At 34.0% G+C, this 27,152-nt stretch overlaps 2 protein-coding genes across 9 annotated transcripts; one reads left to right on the top strand and one right to left on the bottom strand.

Annotated features, from left to right (window-relative positions):
- The first annotated feature begins 1,256 nt into the window (after positions 1 to 1,256).
- Positions 1,257 to 14,281, top strand: LOC105327182 (metalloprotease mig-17). 2 transcript variants are annotated; one of them, XM_066077464.1, is made up of 17 exons: positions 1,257 to 1,776; positions 5,140 to 5,327; positions 5,705 to 5,794; positions 5,937 to 6,069; positions 7,388 to 7,568; positions 7,933 to 8,011; positions 8,097 to 8,174; positions 8,291 to 8,442; positions 10,624 to 10,658; positions 10,805 to 10,910; positions 12,129 to 12,311; positions 12,428 to 12,587; positions 12,709 to 12,828; positions 12,923 to 12,974; positions 13,170 to 13,286; positions 13,554 to 13,700; positions 14,079 to 14,281. In XM_066077464.1, exons 1-17 carry the CDS (start codon positions 1,656 to 1,658, stop codon positions 14,264 to 14,266), a joined length of 2,130 nt encoding a protein of 709 aa, XP_065933536.1. In that variant the 5' UTR covers positions 1,257 to 1,655; the 3' UTR covers positions 14,267 to 14,281. The 2 variants fall into 2 exon arrangements, with proteins under 2 accessions (XP_065933536.1, XP_065933537.1); XM_066077465.1 differs by lacking the exon at positions 13,554 to 13,700.
- A 791-nt stretch (positions 14,282 to 15,072) lies between these two features.
- Positions 15,073 to 26,970, bottom strand: LOC105327183 (uncharacterized). Of its 7 annotated transcripts, none has more exons than XM_066077458.1 (10): positions 26,822 to 26,970; positions 24,071 to 24,712; positions 21,547 to 21,840; positions 21,428 to 21,463; positions 20,607 to 20,621; positions 19,013 to 19,334; positions 18,726 to 18,919; positions 18,413 to 18,460; positions 18,067 to 18,254; positions 15,073 to 17,782 (listed from the first exon to the last, which is right to left on the bottom strand). In XM_066077458.1, the coding sequence occupies exons 2-10, from the start codon at positions 24,702 to 24,704 to the stop codon at positions 16,028 to 16,030; spliced, it is 3,486 nt and encodes a 1,161-aa protein (XP_065933530.1). In that variant the 5' UTR covers positions 24,705 to 24,712; positions 26,822 to 26,970; the 3' UTR covers positions 15,073 to 16,027. The 7 variants fall into 7 exon arrangements, with proteins under 7 accessions (XP_065933530.1, XP_065933532.1, XP_034303673.2 ...); XM_066077460.1 differs by having other exon boundaries at positions 18,103 to 18,254; XM_034447782.2 differs by having other exon boundaries at positions 18,416 to 18,460.
- Positions 26,971 to 27,152: the final 182 nt, after the last annotated feature.

The raw sequence follows: 27,152 nt of genomic DNA, 5'->3' as shown, positions 1-27,152 counted from the left end.
TTATATTCATTAACAAGAGATTGGCATCTTAGATGAAAGGTTTTTTTGGTCATTATTTACATACAATTTGCTCTATTGCTATGTATTTCTTAATGTCGAAAGATTTAAATTACTCCAAGCCACCGATTCGGATTTATTTTTGGAATCTTATTAATAAATCAAGACCATTATGACAAAGCCACAACTTTCTATGGTTTAATTTTTTTCTTTCAAAGTTGTACATTAAATAAAATATGTATATCCATCAACTCGCAACACCTCAATCTCTATATTAGGTTGTTACACAATTAACAATTAAAAAAATCAGCCAGTCTCTTGCAATTCAAATTTTAATTAATAAAACAGATGCAGACCTTCCATTGCTAAGAACAATTACGCAACTAAAACAATTATAATGTTTGCAGCAGTTTATTTTTACCTTTAATAAATATGATTTTGAAAGAACAGAAGAGAAATAATTGGTCTGTGCGCTCTGAATGAAATTAAAAAATATCGTCTTTTTTGACACATTTTACTTCTAAGATAAAATTGGCTTTTGTTTTAGAAATAAATGCTGTCTGAAGGGACAGGGGTTTAACTTCAATTTAATTAGGACTCAGACTTCAAAAAAAAAATTCCTAGAAGTCAGTAAAAATATGCAATTTCTCAGGAAGTATTTTTCCTTCTTTATTAATAATCGTTATTTTACTTTTAAGAGTTCATAGACTTTTAATGTATTGGTCAATGAAGAAATTAAAATATTCAACCTCTTTGTAAATGCTTTTCCACAACAATTTATATAATCGTCATAAGTAGTTTAAGGTTTAATAGACTTAATAGAAATAATAGAAATTATTTCAATTTATCGATGTAAAAATATGTCATAATTAAGATGCAAAACAAATTATTCTTATCAACATATCAAATAACATTCTATTTGGTTATACAATAAAAGATGGATCGTGCTAAATTTATAGTTATTCATATCAAAAATCAAATATTTGTCAAAAAAAAAAAACAACCCCAAAACCCAACATGCTTAGTACGCATTAAATAAAAATATTTGTCATTCAACATTTTCAACGAAACACTAAACTATTTTTTAAACGGTACTGGAATACTAAACGTTTTATATATAAGCGGAAAAATGAAAAAAAAGAAGAAAAAAGTGAAAGTTTTTGCTTAAGGGAAAATGTGTATTGTGTTGTAGATCTATTTATTTAAATACACACGCGCACGCAAATCCCTTCCGGCCTCGCTCCGCTTGTCAGGGTTAGGACGGCGTTTAATCATCAGTCCAGTGCAAGCGCCTTATTATCAAGACCATCTGACAGCCGCGCCAGAACGAGAGATGTAGAGACCATGGATGAAGCGCTAACTCCACTCTAGAACCTTGTGAGATCATCAGTAGAAAGAGACATTCTAATCCGGACCAGAACTTTAGCCACAGCCATTAACCGTAGAATTGGTGTGGAGTTGAATTCTTGTTCCGATTTTAGAAGGTTTTCTTTATTCTGGGTCTTCTTTGTTTCTGTGATTCAAGCCTTTGACTGTTTTTGGAGGAGATAAAAAGGAAACGGTCCTTGAGGATTTTGCCGACGATTGTTCTCAGTAAACACTTACCGCTGTCTTGATCCCTTATGACTTTTTGGAATTTGAATGTTTGACCTAACGAAATGTCTGTGATAAAACGAGATCTATACACATCCAGAAATCCAATCTATACAGCATTATATTTTATTCTGACTGTTCAGTTCTATGGAGTATTAATTTTTGCGGGACATGTAAACGAAAAAGGTATGTGGAATATTTTATTGGTGCTTGGGGGAAAAAAAGCTGCAATGAACAATAAATTGCACGCATATCGTCATAAAAACTATTAAAAGAAATGAATTAATTTGGAATCGGTATGCTAAATTGCTTTTTTGAACCTAGGTAAGCGGCGTTTGCTAGCCTTTGGAGACGCTTCAAATGCATGAACTATCTTATGTCCATATCGTGATAGATTTGTGCCAATTATGTCCCAAAACCAATGACGACCAAACCAACACACACACACCAAACAACGCGTGAACTCATCGTAAAGAGCTTTTATATCATTTTTGTAGAGATCGAACACACGGCAGACAGACCAATGTTCGTATCGCATTCCTCTCTGTTTTAATCGTGCATTTACAAGTAAACATTGCGATTTGTAACAAATATATGTATACTAGTATTGGATTTATATGTCTGTTGTGTCCGTATCTTGATGAACGTCTCAAGAAGAGAATTTAGTATCAGTATATATTTCAAAGCTTTTATTGTCGTTTTGCAAACAGGAGTTGATTTTGGTAGATAAAGCTGGTTGATTCTTTGAAGTCATTAACACATCACAAAAAACCATTTACATGATTGAAACACTGAGTGACTTACTTTAAGTTAATTGATTAAATGTGAATACCAAGAAGACATTTCTATGTTTTTAAAACATTGACATTCTTCTTAGGGACCGCCACAGTAACTTACTTTGTATAATGTACTACTTAATTGTTAAGGACTTTGACCACAGTATTAACATGTAGAAAGATTGATCACATTTATAGAAGGATAAGACAAATTAGAGTTTAATATGGCAGGGATAGAAACACCGCTTTGTCTTACACCAAAGTTGATGACAAATTCAGAAGACCGGTAGTATGATAAAGACTGGAGTCTAGTGTCTATATAAAGCATTGATAAAGGGATTAATTCAAAATCTATTAAATACTTTCTTCATATCGACTCTAATGTCCTGAAGCATCTCAAAAATAAACTCCGCCATAAGTCATCAACTACACATTAACACCGCTCTAGTGACACAATGTACCACAAATGCAAATAAGAACATGTTATCAAAATCACTCTAGGCATTTTTTGTATTAAGTACTGCGAAAGTTTTTATAGAATAAAAAAGTAAAGTGAAATTTACGCTTCATGAACGCAGACATTTAGTGTCATAACAATCCAAATTGAAGTCTTTGTCAAACTGTCTTCAGTCTTGCATAGGATATTTCGTTGACCATTTATTGTTAATTAAAACGTTGTCTAAGATCAATATTCAACAAAACTATGAAATATCTAGCACATTTTTCTGACGAATTTGTCAGTATTAATGTAAATGAATGTTAATATATCCAGTTCTTGGAAAGCTGAAGTTTTGAGTCTTTCTTGAAGATGAGCAGGAAGTTAAAAAGGTAAAAAGACATTAATAAATTGCAGTCGTATTTTGTTGTTTTGTAGCACGTCTGTATGCTAACAACAAACGACTCATTAGTCTGTATTAATGGTGCCATGTTGCACGCTAGACCATGTAACAGTGAATTACACGTAATGATATGCAGCAGTTGACGAGACCTGTCCTACAAAACCGTTATTTTTATTGACCTTCTTATGTAACCATGTCGGATCACACGACATAATGTGTATTACTAATTGAAAACACTAATTAATTTGCAATAAACAAAAATGACTTAATTGCATTCATACGAGTATAACTGCATTACGTAACGAATATGTTTTACGGAAACGAAAAACAAATTTTATCTTTGGCTACACCAGGAAATTAAAGTTTCATAATTCTCTAAGAAGTATTTTCTTTACAAAAAGTTTTTTTAAGTTTCAAAATTTTTGAATTTGAATTTTAAATTTTAAAGAGGATCCTCTGCTTGATTGGTATAATAGGAACTGTGTCAGCAACATCTAATACATCGTCACGATCTCTTTAAATAGGAGTCTAGGTGTAGTGAGGTACCTTAAGACACCTCACTTAAAAATGCAAATTATTCCGAAACTTCAATATATTAAAATTGTTATGCGAGTTTTAAAGCCACCGATTGGGTAACAAGAAAAACGCTAAGGCATATAAAAATTTATTCACATTTATGAAAGGTGTGAGAAACCGTATCAAACGATATTTTGAGGGAGGATATTGGGATACGTTTAATGAATCTTAAGATTGTTATTAAGCGAATTTATAGCTGTCAAACTTGTTAATTCCTAAAGAAGATCTTGAGACGTTAATACATGTTTGCGGTTATTAATTAAATTTTGTACGTCATTTACATGCAAATATATGCAGAAATAGGGTCGATTGTGAACCAACGGCCATAGATTTCTGGTAATGAGGCACAAAAGTTTCCCAAACGACATAACCTCCAAATTATAAACAAAAAATCAGGGGACTGTTGGGGATGTTGAAATGGGCACGGGTGTGTGGCTTGATCTGTCTCCTCTGTTTCACCTCAGAGACTGGGGTACAAGGTAGATATAACACCTGTATACTAGTATACATATATTTGTGCTTGCGTTATGGTATAATCAAGAGGCGTCATTTTATATGCTAGATGTGAATATTTAATTTGGTTACACAATGTACTATGTGCTTAATGTTTTGTAAAAATATACTTAATTCGGAGGCAAATCCTTGAATTGTATACACTGTTAGAATTACCAAATTTTTTAGAAAAATGTTCGTTGTTTTCTACATGTTGATTTCTTATTGGACATGTTCCTTTTTTGATGTTTTTAGTAAAATATATTAATGAGAAATTAAAATCATGTTAACATATAAAGCTTACAATTGCTTGTGTATACGATCTCGCGAAATGGAAAAAATAAACTAGATCTTTGTATATTAGGTATTTGAAGGAAAAGATGGAGAGAAATATACATTTGAAGCATATTTTGATAAGGCATAAATGTCCACTGAGGCAATAAATGAGTAATGAACTAGGTATTTGGGCCCTTGTTTATGAGTATTTCATCGATGGCTCAGTGATCCGGGCATTGTGACGTTGTCTTACGGAGAACCCCGCCCAATGAACATCAAGGGAAAGACCTACATCCGCAGGGGATTCACATCATGGCGTCTCGGCTCAGAATATCCGTTTGAAAGGAAAAGAGAAACTATGTGTATATTCAAGGGGGAGGGGGCGTTAAAATGGTTAAAAAAATGCCATGGACCGTTAATGGTGTCTAATAGTGTCTGACGATATCTTAATAAAATGTCATCCAAAGGATAAAAATGCAACTATTGCGCCTCATTTGTCCATGGACATTGCAAAATTAGAGAATCATTATAAGTTTTAACATTGTTTTTGTAATATGGATTTACTATATAGACAATTTCTTACTTTGTAGAACAAACATACACGTTAAATATACCCTGGCACATAGGAAACCTTCACCCACGACATGTGCAATACACAGTTCACGGAATTCCAGAAATCCAAACCCTCCGACTCAAACGGAACGACAACATTAATATCAACGTGCCCTCCTGTATCATTGATCAGGGTTTTACTATTTGTGAATACGGAAATATACAAGTAAGTCTTCTACAAAGTCTCTTGTTAGTAAATGTTACTTTACATCATAAACCTGTGATGATAAGCAGGGAATCAAGAAATTTATCTACACCCCCCCCCCCCCCCCAAAAAATAAAATCGAAAATCAAAACGATAATACTTTGTACATCATAATTATGAGGATATAAGGTTAGAGGACTAAACGTTACTGCGTGGTATTGTAGGAGAAAATTAAAATATATTTGTATTAGTATAATTTTTTTTGTAGTTAGTTTACTTAGTTTTTATACAAAAGTTTGATTGTGATTATGCCTACATTGTATAATACCCGACTAACCTAATATTGAAATTCCTAATAAATGAAATGCGAACTGATAAACTGTTTGTTTTTGTTTCAGGATATTGCCTTCTATCACACTACCGATAAACAAGGGGCGTTTGCAATCACACTGGACCGCACGGCACCAACGAACACACAGACACAACTTGTGAGTAAAACCCCTTCTCAACCTCCCCTCCCCCCAACCCCTTTATCGGTAGAGAGATCCGTGGCCTGAAATCAAATTTCCTTGAATATTCATAAAACTCAGTGAATTATTGTACTAATGGTATTTTTCTATAATTTTTCAGGAAGGCGTTTTGGTCTCCGGAAAAGACGCGTTTGTGTTGGAGCCAAATGGTCCCCTGGGACACAGCCTGACCCCCGCCCACAACCACAGGATAATGAAGAGGAGTTCGTACATCAACAGCCAGTACCTGGACAGTAAGAATAATATCCCTTTCTCCTCCTTCCGTCTCTTGTTCATTAGTTTATAAAGGTCATAGACATGCGTGGTCGTTTGAACAAATCTCTTGTCTTTTGTGAAGGTTAGTTACATATTTTTTGCAATGAATAATTGGTAGTTAACAAGATCTACTCAAGGAATAGAAAAAACGGTTTTGACAGTCGTTTATGACGACGTCAGCGGACAACAGAAGTAAGAGAGGGACAGTTTCCTCTCCTCCCACAATTACTCGTTAAATCTTCATCTGCCGTACGTAAACAATAAAAACAGGCCTGTTTGCGTTTCCCCGTAGTATAAATCTGTTGCCTCTGTCACGAATCTTGTTTGATACTAGTTTGGTGTGATGTATAGACGGACACTAAGCATTAACGGACTGTCCTGCAGGTTCTCACCTCTCTAATGACATGCTTGCCACACATACATGAAGCAATGACATATTATCTTACATAGACGTAAGAACAGTGGGTCTGTATCCAAACAACAGCACATCGCTTTCACAAAAGACTTCCATCATTCTAAACGATAAATGCAACTTCTTTTTAATTTAGAACCTAAAACAACGGACCTTTTTTCATATAATTCTGTACGCCTTGTTCCTTGGTTTCCATTCCTTGCTATAATTAACATAATTTTACTTGTCATGAAGCAACGACAAACTTACAAAAAATCACATTGTCCTTAAAATAAATCTTGTAAAACAAACGGGCTAAATTAAAACGTGCCAACTGGAGGTATAGTTGACAGGGACAAATCACTCTCCCTCCGTCCCGGTGACATATTAACATCTTACTAATACGGGGTGTTTTACCTTAAGCTTAGTAAGCTCACTGTGTGAATCTGTAAACCATAACCACGTGATCTCTATTAAAAAAAAACCCCATTACGATCTCGTTTTACATAATAATTAAACTGCTGCAAAAGTTATAAAACGTTATTATACAAGAATTATCAATGCAGATGAAACTTAGGATGGAAAATTAAATGCAATTTTATTTATGGATAAAGTTATTTTAAGTTTTAATATATACTCATTTAGTAAACAGTGCTGCGTAGAAAATTAAATTTAAACCAAAACACGAGTTAGGTAAGCTCATTTTCAGTGGATATTAAGACTGAGTGTATCTTGAGTAACTTTTTTGATTTTTTTGTTTATAGTGAGCCCACCATAATATATTTTCCTAAAATATGTTATCCTTAACAAAATAACTCAGAAGTAAAATTATTAAAATTCTCTTATTATTTCCATTGTAACAATCACATATTAAGTAAATCCATTTCTCTCTTTTTTGTTGTTAGATTGGCATTCGTCGACAAACCGGCATGATATGACATACATGGACAGACGGATGGTACATATCTCAGACAGACAAACCTTCCAAGACTTCCAGGACAACATGCTTCATGACGTCAACTACAACACCAAACGCCCGTATGTGGTGGAGGTGCTAGTCCTGATCGACAACAGTTTATACCAAAAGTAGGTATCTGAATAGATGTACTAGTGCTGATCGACAACAGTTTGTACCAAAAGTAGGTATCCAAATAGCAACAAGCACAAGTAGCAGTCACTGTTTATACCAAAATTATGTATCCCATTTAGTTACAACAAAAAACGCAGGTACCAATCAAAGGTTGAACTGACTATTCTGTTTAATTATCAAACAGATCACATGTACTATTTACAGTTATAACTTTTTTCAGAACGACCTTTTACTCACAATTTGTTTTTTTAATAATCGAATAAAGAAATAGCTTGTGATAATACGAGTCTAGGTTCAATATTACGATATGTCCAGCTATGTCGTAGAATAAGACTGTAATAAATATGTTTGATGTTGTAGATTCTACAAGAGACATGGTGGAGATGAACTGGAAACCATGACAAAACTCAAATACTACTTTGCGCACATTGTCAACGGGGTAAGTTGGTCTCCCAGTAATGTGTGGTTATTTGATTCTGAATTTTGTTTTATCCTTTAGTTGACTGTGAATTGGAATGTTGTAGATGGACCTTCGTTACTCTTCCATTAACAATACAGGGTTTACCATCTCTATTCGTCTGGCCGGTTTCTTCATCGCAAAGGTACAGACTGCATTCAAAATCACAGATTCTCAGACTATTACCTTTGAAATGCAAATGAATATTAAGCGTAAAAAATGGCTAGTTAACATTGACCGATATATTTCCTGATTTAACAGAATGCCAGCGACCTTCCGTTTGTGATGACGTACAGACAGGGAGGGGACAGGCGCTCGAAGGTGGACGGAAGTTCCACGCTTCTGGGGCTGACCAACTTCCTGAAGTCCAAAAAGGATTTACCACACCACGACCACGCTATGTTGTTCACTGAGTAAGTTAACCGATGATACATATATACTGGCATTATGTGCTATCAAAAACTTCATACCTAACTTCGTTAAATGTACATATTGGCTTTGGACTAATAAAGAAGAAATTATTATTAACATACATCTTTTGATTATCATAATCAGGGATAGGAAAATGAGAAAATAATTACTGAATAAATGACAGACTATTCGAACACGTAGTTGTCACCACGGTCGTAAAAAATTATGACGAAATACGCTTTAGTAACCGAATTTCGTGTACACATATATTTATAAATACACATTGTGAACCCGTGATCCTGATCACCTGACATTGCTATGAGAGAGGATGACATTTAATACAACCTAAGACCTACACATCCAATTGTCATTCAGAGTGTTGTTTAATTACCCCATCAAATCACCATTGAGTAGCTCAGTTCCATCTAGGGATGCCTTCAAATTTGAATTTGACGACAAAGGCTTTAGTTCCTATCAAATCATAACTTTGCCAAAAGAAACCTTCAACATTTGTACCAATATCAGTACAATCTTGAAAGTGTTACAGAATTTAGTTCCCGTTAACTACGAATACGTTGATTTGGTCAATCAAATTTACTTGAGAAATTATCATTATCCCATATAATTTGTTAGATGATAAGTTGATTCTACGTACAAGTATTGCTGTTTGGCAGACGATTTTTATAGACCAATTGAAACTGTGTTGTAATTGTAAGGTAGGGATAAGAAACATGCCTGTCTTTCAATCCTTGTTTAGTCTATATAATTGTGTTTAACTTAAACTATGATAAAATAATATTTTATTGCACATTTTTTAGCTAATTCTGCATGCATAGATTAATCTAACATTTCTGTTGGATAGTTTGAGACAGTGGAATTTTACTTATGTTAAGACCTTAACAAGTTCGTTATCATAATTAATTCCTAATATCTTGTTAATTGTTGTCATTTCGTGGTAATCTTAATAATGAATGTTAATTACAATTCAAAGTTCGAAACATAATGACCAGAAGAAATAAACTTCAACATTTCTGTCTATCAGATGTCATCATGGGGGTTTAATTTGCATGACAGAAAGGAAGTATTTTCCTTGTGAACATTGACCTGTCTGATTAACGTATGATTTAGAGAGAAACGTCCAACGTTGTTTAAGGACCCTTGCCCCAACCAACCAAATCCTAAAACCAAAGACTCAAGGCTTCAAGAATTTAAGACGAAGACAAAACATCCCTGTTTTGTGAGATCCCTTTACTTGCGTCGACATAAAATGCCTCTCAATCAACATGCCATTACCATTTTAAAGACAATCGGATTAAGTCTTTGTTAAAAGTAAACGGTGTGACTTAAAAAGTTATTAGTAAAATTCATCTGGCCAAACTTTCATTCAAAATTATCCTAAAAAGTTAAAAATTGTAATTATTTTGCATGTTTTGAGAGGGTTGAATAAGATTTTGGTTTACAAATATGATCAGAAAATAAACATCATTAAACATTGCTACAATGTATAGGGACCATGGAACATTAAATCGGTCTAATTCCAGTAACCAACAAACAATCAAAACTGGTCTAATGAGAGTTTCATTTAAAAATAGTAATCTCTTTTGGGGGCATTGTCAAAGCTGTCATTAGGGTCCCATTAGAGGAGAATTATCTCGGTATTTAGCATAATATTCTTAGACCGCCATGTCAAACACTGCGACATTATAAAACTTCAAAACTCAAACCATGTCACAAAAACATATGATACAACGGAATAGTTCGAAACGCAATTAATATAACAGAAACCTAAAGGAGTGGTCCAGTTTTAAACTGAAATGCAGAAAGAAATGGTCAAGTGTTTCAGTTTTCACACTATAAAACAGAAACGTAGAAATACTTTGGAATTATCCAAAACTCAATCAATTCAAGTCTGCTGCTGGGGCATAGGAAGGTTTCAGAAAAAAACCAAACTACGTTATATATGGATATATATTCTAAACTTAATGATAGGATGCATTTGGATAGTCCATATTTAAACTCTAATAAAAGGAACTAAAAAGTCCAAAACTACAAATTGAAAATAGTTTAAACCTAAACAAAATAGCAAATCAAGGATGTTTTGTAAAGCAATAATGGATTTTCTTCACGTATTTCTAAAGAATAATTTTTCTGACATGTAAATGTTATATATTTTTTCTTTTAAGGTACGATGCTACAAATGGAAGAGGATACATATTAGGTACATTTACAGCCTCTATCGGAACATTTCTAAATTGATATTACTAATCGATTGTCAATGTCTGATGAAATATGTTTAAGTACTGAGTAAAGGCGAAAAAAGCATTAGAAAACTTATTTGCTTTTCTTTGTTTTTCCATTTTCTAGGAACGAGTTACCTAAGTGGTATCTGTACCGCAATGAGCACGTCGGTAATTGTTGACCATGGATCTTATAACTCTGCTGGAATTGCTGCGCATGAATTAGGACACAAGTAAGTAGTTAAAAATAACCACAGCTTACGAGTTTGGAGGCAAGTACTCATATAAAAGTCACGTATAGATAAAAGTCCTAAAAAGATGAAAAGTGCTCACAAATAATGTAATAATGGTCTTATTTAATAGGATTGTTAACAAGAAATATATCGGTACACAAACGATGAAAATAATGAATTAAAGAAATTAGTTTAAAAGTCGTAAGTTTATAAGGGAGAGTTTAACCCACATAAGCAGGTTTATAAAATAATATAGCGAACTTTAGAATTAATGTTTCAAAAGAAAACACAACATTTTTAGTTCAGGAACTTGAACAACGTTTTCATAGTTCTTCCTTGCTTTATTGTCGCCGAACTATAAGAATAAACAAACCATGGAGTGTCATTTTTGTACGTTTAAATTTGATGCTTGACAACTAAACTAGCTTGTTGTGGCATGTTGACATTGCATATGTGAGCCAAACAGATTCTGAGGTGACCAGAATTTTTATTTGTAATTTACATTTTAATAAGTCTCGGGCACGGTTTATACCACAACAGATTTACATATCATTCCCCACTGCACCGTTTACCTATTACCTGGCAGTAATGGGCCACAGCAAGGAATATAATGGTGTAGCAAGATTAATCGGTTTTCATACGCTGAAGTGTTAATTTCAGAAACAAGATGTGCACTCTGTGCTAATTTAGACATACATATACATAGATGATGGTCTATTTAGCCACCGTTTGTGGTTAACATCACAGAAACAGCCATCGTGTTCTGTCAAAATCGCCTAAAGATACACCCATTTTAAACAAAGCATTTGCGACTTGCATAGAACATGGCGACTGATTAGCTGAGAAATACACTGTAACCAATAATCTCGTAGATAAACAATTCATTTTTTCCAATTTAAACTGATGTGAAAATCAAAGGCGATTTATGAAATAAACATGTACTGTATAAATAGATTATTGTTGAACTGAGATATACTTATTTGAGGCTACATTAATGTATTACTTTGCCATGAAGTTTAAGTTCCAAGACCGATTTTTTTACTTTATTCATAATAGTGGTACATGTACATGAACTGCATGAAAATAATAAATTATCAAGGGTCAAAGAACTTTTCAAATAAGTTACTGTACAAAGAAAAATGTGTAAGCAGGTATGTAAAATATGTAACACATTGACAATGACAATATTATTGTTTTCAATACCCATCTGTATTTTAGTTTGGGAGTAATTTACCATGATGGCGACGACAACCCTGTTTCCATGCATTGTCCACGTGAGCTTAACTACATCATGGCACCATCATCGGCGATTATAAATTCAAAAACCAAAGAATACAGCTTTAAGTTTTCCGACTGTTCCATAGCTCAAATGGAAGACCATGTTAATTTATTGACACAAAGGTATACTTTTAGTGTCTTTTAATTTGGAAAATTAAAGCTTAAAACAAATATAAAACGGAAACACCTTGAGAATGTGAACATCTTGAACCATCATGAATGATAAATCTAATTTGTAGGGCCCGGATCTTCCGTAGAAAGGGAAACTGTTTAGCAGACGACGCAGGTCCGTCGTACGCTACAATGGTAGTCAAGCCCTATCTCACTATTCCACCAGGACAGTTAGAAGACGTCCATACACAGTGTAGGCAGTTGTACGGAAACGAATCATTTATGTGTGTAAGTAACTCTCTCTCTCTCTCTCTCTCTCTCTCTCTCTCTCTCTCTCTCTCTCTCTCTCTCACGTTTTATAAGGATAAAATATTATTTGTGAATTGAATATTAACCACGATATTTACAGCCACCAGCCACAACAGACGAAATGTGCTACAAAATGTACTGTTTTGACCCCGGAAGGAAAATGTGTATAACCGGAAGTGAACAAAGAGCCGCTATGGGAACTTCATGTGGAGACAAAAAAGTAGGGGCCAAAAGAAATATATGTATATAACAATACAGAAATAAAATATTAAAATAAATATGCAAAGTAACAATGAAATGTTTTGATTTTGTAGTGGTGTAAACTTGGAAAGTGTGTTCGAGATGAAAAAGCTCCCACTGTACCAGGTAATTGTGAAAAATATTATTATTAATAAGAAATATAATTTAAAAATTCAAATTGTAAATTGATATAAAAGAAGATTTAGGTAGTTAGGTTATTTTGGAGAAGATAGAGGTACAAATACGTCGTAAGTTTTTGAAACTTAATTAAAACTTTACTGTTTGCTGATTATTTTGTTTATGACGTAAATTTCTATGTAGATAACTGTCCTTTCCCGGACGTCCCGCCGCCTAGAGCCTCGTGTAAGGAGGATGCCACGCCCATGCAATGCCAAGATCCAATATTTTATAAAAGATGCTGCCAATCCTGTAATAGAAGTGAGTAGTAGATATACGCCAGTCACGTGTTACGTTAATCACGTGTGGTCGTCATTGATAAAGTTTATTGCCACCATTACAAAATCTCTAGAAAATATGTACCATTTACCATACTGCTACTTATAAAACGCCTGCTTGGTCAAAATAATTATTTAATCAATCCTTGCTTTAAGATAGTCAGCTGTTTCACCACTGGAGTGTATCTTATTGCAATGCTTGGCTCGGTATTGCATGGCTAATATTATACATGCGCTTCTTCTCTTTCAGATTTTACCGAAGAAGATTTTTGCAGGGATTCTAAAATTTTAATAAACGGTTTAAAATGCGACCAATTTATTGCTAAATATACGCAAGAGATATGCAATTATGATCCTAATGTCAAGAACTTTTGCTGCGCCAGCTGTAAAAAACATAGTGAGTATATATTAAGATTCAACTCACTTTATAAGATGTGTAACCAGGCATTTCTAATGAAAGCTTGAGCTTAAAACTTTACTCCTTGTATGAGGCAAAAGCTTAATCATTTATAATCCGAGTTTGCTCAAATTTACTTTGCTTCTATATATAATCGTTTCTGGTTACTTGAATCTTAAGAAAGAGTTAACATTGATATTTTTTATAATGGAATAAGTTTTACGTCTACTAGGTTGAACTATTCCTCATATATCTGATTGCTTGTTGTAAGTTAACGATTTTCTCTTTCATAAAGTAATACTACGCTCAAGAAAATTTTTGTAAGCCAATGTATCATAAAAAAGATGGCTCTATTTAAGCAACTACTTTCACTTTCAGTTCATTATGCGCCCACGCCGCCTTCGCCCACGCGTTCTGTGCCTGTGAACTGTCAAGACAATCTGTTCGTCAGAATAAACAGTCTGCCTTGTGAGGTGTTTGTTGCCAAAAACGGTCTGTGTGACAGACCAATTGTGCAACAACATTGCTGCGGAAGTTGCCAAGCATGGAATGACTTAAAGAAATAAACCATATACCCGGAATTAAGCGTTATTTCTTTTATTCATTTGATTTCAGCAACGCTTATTGTAATTGTAAAACGCATACTTAAAATACATGCATACTCATTAGATCTACCTTAAAATTTTTAAATAAAATATTTAGCCTTGAGCAATATCATTGAGTATATTTTAGGTTTTAAACATGGGAGAATAAGATAAATTTATACCTATTATTTTATCGAGAAACACAATTTCAAATTTATATAATTTCTCTCAAACAAAGAAACGCACAAAAATTGTATTTGGGTGCTACCGAATTTAAGATATGAATTTTCTATTCCTTAATGAAATGATAGCATGTCGGAATGTCTATCACCTTAAACTACTAAATTGGAGTAAAAATTAAACTAAAATTGATATTGCTTAGCCCACATTTCATCTAATTTTCTTAAATTTTGATATTTATTTTATGCTTCCAATATTTCTGATATTTACATATTATGAAGACTTATGTAAAGATATAAATTGACAGAAAAGCTAATATATTGAACATTCAATAAGATAGAAAAAACTTACTTTAGTGATTTTTTACACCATTCTATGAAATATAATTTGATTGGCAGATCATATTTTTAATCATATTCTGAAACCCAAGTATCTTATTTTAAAATATTAGTTCACATTAGTTAAAAATTTCCAACATTTATGTTAATGTTTTTCAAATACTGAATTAACTAGTGAATCTACGGCAATACCGTTCTTGTTAGATTCTAAACTTTGAATACTATTTCTGTGCCAAGTTGTGTGATAGTAAAGAAGAAAGAAACATATGATATTTTAAATTCCTTTCATCTTGATTTAATAAACATTTAATCACATTTACATTTGACAAGTCGAAAACCAGAAAAGACTACTTCCATAAATCGTGAACCGCAATCATGAGTTCGAATCCGCCTGGGGCTTTTGTTAATGTTTACTGAATGAAATTTTTGAAAATATCATTTTTTATTTAAAATTGCACAATTTTAAGCCTATTTGACACATATACTTCTTATCCATCATGCTATCTATCATAATCAAGTAATTTTCTGCTGATTTGAGAGAAAAATTCAAGGTGTAGTGAGGAACCTTAATGAAATGTTTTGATAAAATTTAAGATTAACAATTTAAAAAAAAAAGGAATAAGCAATAGATTCACTTGGACCTAAGCAAAATTTCGACTTGATTTATTCACTCAAACCATATACAATATTGTTTTATAACAACACATGAGAAACACATATCGTTTAAAAATGACAAAGAATCATAATGGTTTATATAAGAAGATAAATTACCATAAGCATGTGCTTACATATAGCGAACAGTGCACAAGGAAGAAGAAAAAAGCGTGTTGATTTTGCCTTAAATGAGCTTTAAAGTTGAGTGAGACACCTCCATATTGTGACGAATTTCTATCAAAATAAACAATAAAATCAAGTACTATTTTATAATTTCTTTCCACAAATTGTTCTCCGACAGCGGAGGGAAATAGAACTACGAATCTGTAAGCCATGAGTTCGAATCCCATTGGGGCTTTTATATTTTTTACCTTTTTAAATATTTTCAAAACATATTTTTGGTCAAATATTGAAAAATTTAATAATTCTAAGCCGGTAAAAGTCTTTTGATTATAATGTCCTTATAAGGTGTCCCATTTAAGCGGTATAAAATTTTAAACAGAATAGTTCGTAGTTAATCGATGAGAGAATGAAGCGTTCCATTTGGTTTTTCATTGGAAACGTCACTATATCAGTCTGTATAACTGTTATTGTAAACACTGATGGCTTCGCGATATTTTTCTGTGCATCCCAGCTCCTTGTAGAACTGAGCAAGGTAATAATAATTGTCTGGCTTCCCAATGATTGCGCATGCGTTCTCAGCATCCTCAATGTACTCGGAGAAAAGTTCAACGGACTTTAAATTCTTGAGAGACCTGAAAAGTTGCTGTAATATAGACATCAATAGTATATAGTACTGCAGTGACATGATTTGACCTTGGTAATTTGCTTGATGGCTGCCTTGTATTGTGTTTGAAAAGCCTTCCGCTTCAGTACATGATTTAAGTTTTTCTTTTAGGAAGCGCACAAGTTCCATTTGATAGTGGGCACTGTGGTTGTATTCTTCAGAAAAACTGAGATTTTGAGTGAGTTCCAATAAGAAAGTCACGTCCGGTTCGTATGAACTACGCCCTTTATATTCTGTCAACAGTTGGTGAGGCACGTAAACCTCATCGAAAACCCCTGTTTTCCTATTGGGTCCCAACAGAGAACCAATGGTCCTGCCACCAAACGCCCCCATGTTAGCTACGAGAGATCTCTTTTGATAGAAATGATCCAAGAAAAAGTAAAACCACCAGACTATTCTGTTTGGTATATCCTGGAAATACGAGCTTGCGAACTCCTCCATCGACGGCGTATAGTCGTTGGAGAGGCGAGCGTTTTCGTACATTTCCACAAATTCTTGGACAGAGTCTTTGAAACAGTAATACCAAAGCTTATTTTTCACAGCTTCTATGGATATTTGCAGGAATACATCTTTTTCAGACCCCATTACATAATGCCCTCTTTCAATGGATTGGATATGTTCAATAAGTGGTTCGGCAACAGTACTTGCTGGCAATCCGTGAACTTCTGATGCTAGTACCACTGCTATGATCGGAAACTGTCGTATTGCTGATAATCTTGAATAAAGAGTTTTGCATTCATCGTCATTTACATCTTCCAGCAAATTCCAAATTGTGATGAAATAGTCTGACATGTGCTTCTTATGAAGGCAAGACAGTAACATGTCTAACATGTGCAATAAACAAATGCCTTTATTTTGTTCCCAGTGCATAGATGGGATTTCCTCTAAAGCATAAAGGAAAATAGTTTTGACTGCATAGGATGGTAAGTTCAAGTCTTCCTTGCTGACACTGTCCACTAACAATTTGAATATCTTGTAGCAATGGCGCTGATCTGCGTTGGTACCACGCTTGATTAATGCCCGGATGGGAAGCATGAAATTCAGTCTCCATGATAAAGTATCATGTTTGGTATTCGGAACTACTATGCATTTCTCTTTAATTACTTCCGATAACAATTCTTCGTTGGGCCACCCGGCGAGCTTTTTTATGGATAACCAAGAATCGACGATGTGTGTGGGCCACTTTATGCACTCTATTCCGTATACCAATTTACTTTTTCTGGCATTGTCCTTTCTGGTAGGTATATAGTCGGCAGATAAATAAGCAGTTCCGTTTCTTATCTCAGTGTATCGGAGTGTCATAGTTGACGGTTTGATGACAACCAATTTAACCCATGGAGAAGAGTCTAGATCATCAAACTCGAGCAAAAACTGATTTTCTGCTTCGCTTACGTCGTTCATATTGTTAAATGCCATGTGCTCTTCTACAAAAACTATTCCAGTGACTCCCAGATTTCGATACGGTTTTCTAGACTTGTTGTAGGATATTTGTAGCAATGAAGTAAAGTCGCATTCCAGTCCTTCTGCAATGTTGCCAACCTTTCAGAAAAATGAAAATGCACAACAATTAACAATTATCCTTGTTTAATGCCTATTCAGATCGATTTAGTTGCATAATGAGCTGTGCTTAAATTTTAAACTGACAAAGATTGTTTTCAGGCCATTTGATTTCCAATTCAGAAATAATCATAACATAACAGAAGCACTAAAAGCAGTTGAGGTACATTTTATGCAAATGAATTTCATAAAATACTTGCCAGAATTTATTCTAAATAAAATCAATCTTGTTTTGATGATTAGATCAAGTAACATTTTACTTTTACCATGCTACTTGTACATTGTACCTCGTTGAGACTTACATTTTCGATAGATCCTGTTGTTTCAGTGGACGAAAGCTTTTCCAACAAAGAAGCGAGGGGGATCGTTTTCTTTATGAGAAAATGTAGGTGACTAAATGGCACGGAGGTTACGTGGTCCTGTGTGTTTTCAAGGTAATATTGCAGGTTGGAACCTGAAAGGATCATTTTATATTATACACTGTAGAGGTTGTCGTAGATTTGGGGGAAAATTCAGACCAATGGCTTAAAGGCAAGACTTTATTTGTCGTCATTCTTTTGTTTTTTACAGAATATATCGATACACGGCAGTGTTTGCTGATGTATATACAACTACCTTCAAAATGTTCGAGATCTGCAACACAGTTCTCTTTACGTCCATCTGTCATGAAAAAGTTTTTAAGATTTTAATTATTTGATATAAACCTTGTCTGTGTGATGATGAAACAATGCATTAGGTGGACCTAGTATGACATTTACCTGATTTTTCAGTTCATAAAATCATTAGCACATTACCAACATTGAAACTCAATACACTCTGATAAAAAGTCTGTTTGGCCTCAAAGTAAATGCCTCTACCACAACCACTAAAATAAAACCAGCGAACTTCAAATTTAAACCCAAAATACTCAAGCATGTTCACTTACTCTCAAACCAGAGGTCGGACCAGTTTTTCTTCCGGAGACTGACGTAATGCTGCTCATCAAAGTGACCCAACTGTAGGGGTTCCTTCTTTGTGACGTCATTGCTCTGAGTAACAGGCTCTATCGTAGTCTGGTTATGACCACTGCCTATTGCAGTTATAATGGAGATCCTGCGACCAATGACGCTGCTCAACCCACTGTAAACAAAAAACATTTTAATGATCTAAATAGAAAGATCACCCTCTTTCTGTCTTATTTTCTTTCTCTTTCTATCTTTTTTCTTTCTTTACCGAAGAATAAGCTGATCGCCCCACTCCTTGTCCCGAGACATCCTAGCTAGATATTCATCCCAAGCCTCATTCGACAAAAACATCGCCAGGTGAGTTCCGTCTTCGTGAGTGGGATTATGACGTAGATATTCCACCGCCTTATGACGTAGTGTGTTTGCTGTCCAATAAAACTCTCCGTTCATCCTAAGCTGATCAACAACGGACCGGAAGAGACAGTTGCCGTCCGGAACTACGTCATGAATCTCGCAGTCGATACTGTCTGCCAGCTGTTCCATCGTTGTCATCATTTTTCCGGACTTGCAGTTTTTGCATTGCCCGCATCCTTCAATTACACATTTTGTCATAGCATGAATATATCATGAAATATGAGCAGAAGTTACAAACTAGATGTAGTATACTGTGAGAGCTCTTTTACATACTGAGAAAGTTTAGAGGATTTTAAAGTATAACTACACGTGCACAGTCATATCTCTCGAAGTATTCTTGAAAGGTGGAAATAAATAGTTAGTTTAAGACAAACAAGGCAAACAGACTCTATCCGATACACTCTTCATAAAAAAAATGTTAAACAATGTCACGTGACTGAATATATGTTAGGTGTCCTTAATACTAGTAATACTTAGTATATTAGATAACACACTACTGTGATACAATGCCAGATGAGCTTCACGTGCATCTCCAGTGAAAAAGATAAACGAGGATTATTTACATTGGCATACTGTATGCAGACTTTTCCTTTATTATAAAAAAAATCTCTTTCTGTAAATTGCATGTGTGAGGTGCCATTGGCCTGGGGGGGGGGGGGGGGGATAGAACAAGGATCGAGGGATCTTAATTAAATGTTACATTATATAAATAGTGCCTGTTTGGGAGGGTAACAGTTGAAATTGACACCCCGAGAAAACCATTGTCAACCGACGCGAAGCGGCTCCCAAACAGGCACTATTTATTTTGTTATACTGATTGTCTTTTTTAAAATTTTAAAGAAAATTTTACTGCTTTTATATAGGAATAACGTGAATTCTACAGCGAACCGTACGCGCATAATTTTCGCGCATGTAACATTTTTTAATGTTACCCGTTGCCAAGTGTGTTGCTAACGCTGAGGGTAATAGTAAATATTATTAACTGCGTCTTAACCAATCAGATTTCAGTATTTAACATGAAAGTATAACAATTTGTATTGTTTAATACATACTTCATGAAGTAATAGATTAATAACGTTTATCAAGTCGACAACATGAACAATTTATCATGCATAATAATGGTCACCCGTCGATATGATCTCGTCAAAGATTTCATAAAAAATATATTTCAATATTTCAGTATTTCATTGAAACCTAATTATATATTTATAGATTATTAATCAAAATGATATATAAAGAAAACAGGGTAAGTATCTATAAGCGTCAATGTGCATCTATTGTGAGCGTATCACACTTCAAACAATGAAACAGTCAAAACCATGACTATAAATGGGTTTATACATGTGTTGTATCATTTGTAGCATAGTGTGTAAAATAGGTTTGAGTCAGTAAAGCAAAAAATAAGATGAAAGTTTTCTAAATATTCGCTATTAATTAATTTCATTTACCTTGAACTCGCTTTGCTTTTTAAATAAAAAAAATAAAAGAAGTGTTTATAAAACATGGTGTTCCGTCTATCAATACTAGTAGCTGATCAATTATCGCATTGAAATTTAAACGAAAAAAGTCTGCAACAATTCATTTTTTACTTTTTAACCGGGTTTTCCAGAGGAAAAATCCGGTTATTGAAATGGTAAAAATAGCGCAAATGGCGGGCGGCTGCCAAAAGGGTACCCTTATTGTACGGATAACACCTCCAACTAGCTGTTGAACTTAATTAGTCATTTTTATGCCAAATATTGTAAAATATAGGGTACCCCAATTGTACGGATAACTCCTCTTACAGTTTTCAAGAAAGGAAGTTGTTCTTTTGCAGATCAATTGGACATATATCACAGTTGTGCATATTGCTGGGATTTTGATTTCTGATGATTTATTTTTTTTTAAATACCAGCTGTTGAACTTGGTCATTTTTTGGCAAAGTATTGCATATATGGTACACCATTTCTCTGGGTACTGGATAGGTAGTGTTCATCAATTCAGGGTTGACAAATGGATTATAGATACTGTTCAAAAGAAAACTCGGTTTGCTGTCACATCGACAGCTTTTCTCTTCTTTTTGTAAGTGGAATTGAAAATATAAAATGTTCACAATTGATTCGAAAGAATGTCCATGCAAACTTTACGAGTGACCAAGTAAGATAAATAGTCGTTTATTTCTTGCAAAGATATTTCTAAACATCCAAGAACTGCAAAAAGAATTGTCCATCCACAGTACTATTGCAGGATCAATGATGTTAAAGAAACAGTGAAAAACCAACACAATTACCTTCTGGGTAGCCATAAACACAAGGGGGGTAAAAATCTACAAAAACAATATTTACAACATATTGCTGTGTTGAAGAAAACAGTTGGGCCGCTCTAAATACTGATATAAGAAATAATTACCAGTTCCATGGTACGTGACGTTCTGGTTCGACGATGTTCGGCGTTTAGTGGGTTCCCTTTCCTCTGAGCAGTAATCAAACGGGTACTTTTCATTCACATCCTCATCTTCGTCGTCATGGTAACCGCCGTGCGTGTGGTAGTGTCTATGGTACTTGTTGTGACAGTGGGTGTGGATGTGGGGGCAGTGGGAGTGCGCGTGGGAGTGATCGTGGGAGTGAGTGTGGGTGGTGGTGACACGTGATTCCTTGTTGTCAACGAAGTCCTCTGCTTCGTCAGAGAAGTCGTCATCCTTCACTAAAAATAACACATAACATTATCATGTGACTCCTAATCAAAGAAAAACCCCAAAGTATGCCAAATGTAAACCACTGTATATTTTTTGTTTCATTTCAAAAAAGTGATTTAAATATTTGAGTTTCAAAGTCATGTTCATTCTCCTTTCTTACTAGAGGACATGTTCAGTTTATCTTCGCCAGTGATAAACAAGAATAATCAAAGTACTGAAGTACTGACGGGAGTTGATTTTATTGATCATTATTTATTTTGATGTCAACGATATGTTATTTTGCATGGCAAGTAGTTTCTGAACTCTATTTGAATAATTAAACACCTTTTTTTTTTTTTTACAAGAATTCTATGTAGACGAAAAAAAAACCCCATACAAATCAGGTTGTGTGATATTCAAAGACAGAAATAACGCCATCAAACTCTACGATAATTATGTAATATTATGTATCAGTAATCGAAATATTTCTGAGAAAAGTGTATCAAAGCAATTTTTAACAAACAAATGATAATAAAGTCTAGTATACGCCATCACTGGTCCTATCTTTAGATTGGATAGTCTGACCTTTATTCTAAACGCTACTACTGTAATCGAACTTTGGCGTAGGAATACCTACGACTACAAAAAATATCTTAATTGTTCGAACCATTTAAAATCTTACTATATTTAAGGTATTTATAAATAAATTTTCTTCTGCTTCTGAATACATTACATCAAATTTATCGATTATTTTCGAGTACTACGTTTTGTCAGCGGTGATGATTTGTGCTTACATGTAGGTCCAAACTTCCGGTTTGCTTTAGTGAGTTAATTACAATCAACTCCCAAAAATCAAAGATGCATAATATCTTGTTAAATCATACTTTTCGAGTATCCGAGCGAAAGTTAATTAAATCACGCTTCGTGTTTCAAAGTTAGGCACGAGTCCAATTCTAACAAGTTATTGGCTCTAACACTGCAATTTAAGCTTTAATTGTAAGTTATACAAGAAATTGCTAAGTAGATAAACCAATTCATCATTCAAAGACAAGTCCTCTTTGCCGGGAACTAATGACTAGTCTCGCATATGCCTACATAAATCAAACTTTTCTCACTTTTTATTGAGGGGCTTTATAAAACGAATAACATGCAAGTAAAACATATACTAATCTTGCTGTGTACATGTAGCTACATATTTTTGCATTTCCGTAAAAGAGCATAAAAAGTCCAATCTGTATAAAGACTATAGTCTGTCCCAAATTATTGCTTCCATAAGTTTTCGATGATTTTTAATAAAAATACACATACCTGTGAAAGAAATACAATTGAAATTGATGAAAGGGAATATATCCAAGGTATCTTCATTGAACAATCATCCCTCTTCACTCATAAAATTTCACAGGAACGAAAACAATTTTCTTACGGAGATTTATAATGGGAAATTTACATCTTTTCTCCATTCGGAAGTACTCGGGATACCTCGCGCAATTTCCGGGCTTATTAATGGCTGATGCAATCCGCAATCGCAACTTCTCGGGCCTTTCCGGCAAACACGAGCTTGCCGGAAAGACCCGAGAAGTTGCGATTGAAATCTCCGTAGACTTTCAATTTTGGGATGTGTATCGGTAGAGGGGGCGTTTCAAAACAGATATTGGACATTTTCATATTAGTGGATAAACGTAGTTTGAGCACATAGGTATTTACTATTATTGAAATATCAAGCAAAAAGTGGTGGAAGCAAAAACTCGGGACAGAGTATAGAAATACTCTTTAGAAAAAAAATACTGAAGTTGGCTAAAGGTCAGTAAATAAGCGTATTCTAGGGGGCCGAGGGCTTCTGTCAATGACAAAATTTTGGTACAATCAAAAATGCACAGTAAGATAAAAAACACATGGATGGAATTATTGAATTGAGAAGTTAGAGATAGAACATCTAAACTTTAAGCAAGATATCGCCATGTTACTTGTAAAGTCTTAATTAAGTCTATTTTCAAACTGTGTATTCATATATATAATTTATATATACACTCTTGTGCCTCTTTATAATGTGTTTGTCAGTCATTAAATATAGTATTTGAAAAAAAATATTAGTGAATGGAGATTTCCTCACAAAGAAAAGAGAGAGGTTTTTAAATCTAGCTCAAGTGGAGACAATTTTGGAAACAAAAAGATTTTTTTTCTTAAATTCTACGATCATTCTGTTATCTAATGATAAGAGAATACAGTAGATTAAATTACATAGAGATAGTTGGTTATTACCATATCCCATGCACTCTGGAGTTTTTCGGTACGACAGATAAGAAGATGCCGAGCTACTGATTTTTAAACGTCCAGCATGCCCGCTACTCAAAGATAAAACAAACATACTTCCGCCTGCGCCGGAAGTGGAAGAGATGGAGTCATTGGCAACAGATGAGTTGCTTACAACCTCCTCATCTTGAAGCTGTCCTTCCTCATTAAATTCCCCCTGATACCGAGATGATGACCCAGAATCCAATATAAATAGTGTCTTTGTCGCCTTGTTAGTCCTAAACATCAACGCCTGTTTGGGATCTCGTTTGGATTCCTTGTCATAAAAGTTGTTGTGAATGACGTCATCCTTTTCGTCATCAGCAGGTGCTCGTTTCCGGACTGGGTGAGTGTTGAAACTGTATGAACTCCAGTCGTCCTCGGAGTCGTCTGATTGGTCGAAAAACTCCGGAGAGTATGGCCTTTGGTGGCTTGGTTTCCGAGGTGTTGTTTTTTCTTTGTCATTGGGGTCTATATTTGGCCTGTCTGAATTATCAAGGGCACTTGTTGTTTTCGTCGTAGAAGTATCCGTTTTTTTCCAAACGCTCTTCAAAAACTCCAGTTGTTTGTTTTTATCTCCCAGAAAAATCTCACTGTTTTCCATACTAGGCCCTATGACATAAAGTGAAAATCTAATTTTACTTAAAAGGAAATGATGTTGCTAACACATGGCACGGAAAACGGATCAAAAGGGAAGATAGCAAGGATTACAAATAAATTAAAACATGTCGTCCAGATTAATGGCTTTAAGACATTCAGTGTATAATTTAGGGGGGGGGGGGTGATATAATTTGAATAATTTAAAATTAAGAAAATAACTATAACCTATGAAATATTCAGCAGACTCCTCAGAGTTACCAAACTGAGATTTCTGGTTCTTGAAACTGTAATATATGCCTTGCATTTTAACATACAGAAAACCCCCAAAACCTCGGATAATTTATTAGAGTATTTTGCGTTTTAATAAAAAGAAAGCTTATTAAACAAATTCATATGGTCGAAAAAAAAGTTTTCCCCATTTACATCGATGTAAATTTCAGTTCGCGATAATAAAGATGGGTGGATAAGGCGTGTAAAATGCCCATACACAATCGAACAAGGTACTGAAAAAATAAAATATCAATAAATCTGATATTGTTTTAAAAAATCATTTAAAACAATATATATTAAACATATCATTGATTTTTAACCGATAAATATGTTCAATACTTGGAATATGTTGACTCAAACAGGCGTATACGTATCAAACCTGCAAATACTGTCATTTTTTAGAACTTCAAGCCATTTTCTTTTATCGAGTGGGTCTGTGCTCCACATTTTTCTAATAGTCTAAATAAGGTCTTATGGAAAACAAGCCGATTTTAATCAACAAAAACGTGGAGAGATGACCCTCTATGCATTAAAAATGTTATTTTGTTTCCCAACAATTGTATGTTTTGAAAAAAATAATACAAGTCCGTAAATTCGTGGCCAAAGTCACACCTTTTATATCTAGGGTTTTTATGTTATGTGTTCGATACCACCAAACTTTCAGGCAATATTTGTTTTTCTTATCTTTTGTTAAATATATTAAAAACTGAATAAAGTTAGAAATTATGCTTTTGCAAACTTGTTTTATAATATATTTGAATAAATTTAATTGGGAAAAAATAAATTTAAGAAAATTGTATTTTACTACTAAACCGAATGGGTATTTGCGCCATCTTATTCCCCCATCTTCTTTAAATCGGCCATTATTTGAAAGTTTCCATAGTGAATCGTTTATATCTTAATAAATTATCAAAACACCCTATCAGTATTTATCTGACACTAAACATAGCCATAATAGACAGAATGGCCTATTTAAACTTAAAAGGGATAAATAAACCAAATACACTCCATTTATAGATCTTGACAATTTAACCAGGGAAAAGTGTGATGTATTGTTTAAACTTTCACATTGCCTTGCTTTTTAAGCCGTTACATTTATTTTAACAATCACCATCACATTAACTGATCGTATCGACAATATATCCTGTATTACACTTTTAAAATGTAGTTTTTTAACCATATGAACAATACAACAGGAACTTCACGTTTGGAAACGATATTGTTAGACTAGGCTATGTAGTTCATTCGTGGTACAGATAAATTCTATTTTAATTTTCGAATATTTAAAAAAAATTCAGAATTACAGCTAGTAAACATCATAACAATTCAAAGGTAAATACACACGTTAATTTAATTTCATAAGTACGTTGATAATTTCTCCGTGAAGATGCTTGCAATGTTTACAATTCAATTATATACCCCACGGGCGTCATCATTACATTAATTGAATCAGTATTCCACCCCTGTCTGGTATGATGACGTAGTAATCGATACAAGGTGTGACGGATCACCTTTATCCTATATATATATCTTACATTCTATATAAAGCGAATTTCATTTACCTACCTAGCTTATGTCTCAACGTGGAATTAAGATTCTTTTTATTTGGACAGTTATAGATCATTTTTAATTCCATCATTTAACTGAGTTTAGAGTTATCTGAGGAAGTGCATGGTAACGAAGTCTCCGTAAATAAAATCAACAAAACAGAACTACTTGTATCTGACGAGTACAGGTGCCAAGCAGCTATAGAATGTTCTTAATATAGAGGTGAGAGAATAATTAATATAATTGCATATGTGAAGTTGTACAATTGTTGCATTATCAAATATCTCAGAAACGTAAATTTACCTTATAATTAGTCTGTGGGAGTAAAGCTACACCATACTGTATTCTTCCTGTTTTTTGTTTAGCAAAGTGAAAGTAGAAAATTTTCAAATGGGACTTAAAATCCCCGTGGCTAAAAATAAGTATACCACTACTGAAAATTTTCTTGAGACATGTACGTGTACATATCACAATATATTATTTTGATGATGATTACACGAAATACAATTAAAAGAGGGGTCACCGTGTAATCGATTTCATTCTATTGGTCAGGAAGTTTGTTTTTTTTTTAATTATAACAATTAAATGTTTATTCTAATCCTTTGTTTATCAGCTGGTACCCGTGAAAGAATTA

This window comes from Magallana gigas, chromosome 2 (assembly GCF_963853765.1).
Source record: "Magallana gigas chromosome 2, xbMagGiga1.1, whole genome shotgun sequence".
Classification (NCBI taxonomy): domain Eukaryota; kingdom Metazoa; phylum Mollusca; class Bivalvia; order Ostreida; family Ostreidae; genus Magallana; species Magallana gigas.
Note: the sequence above shows the minus strand (reverse complement) of the source record. Positions and strands in the feature narration are given on the sequence as shown.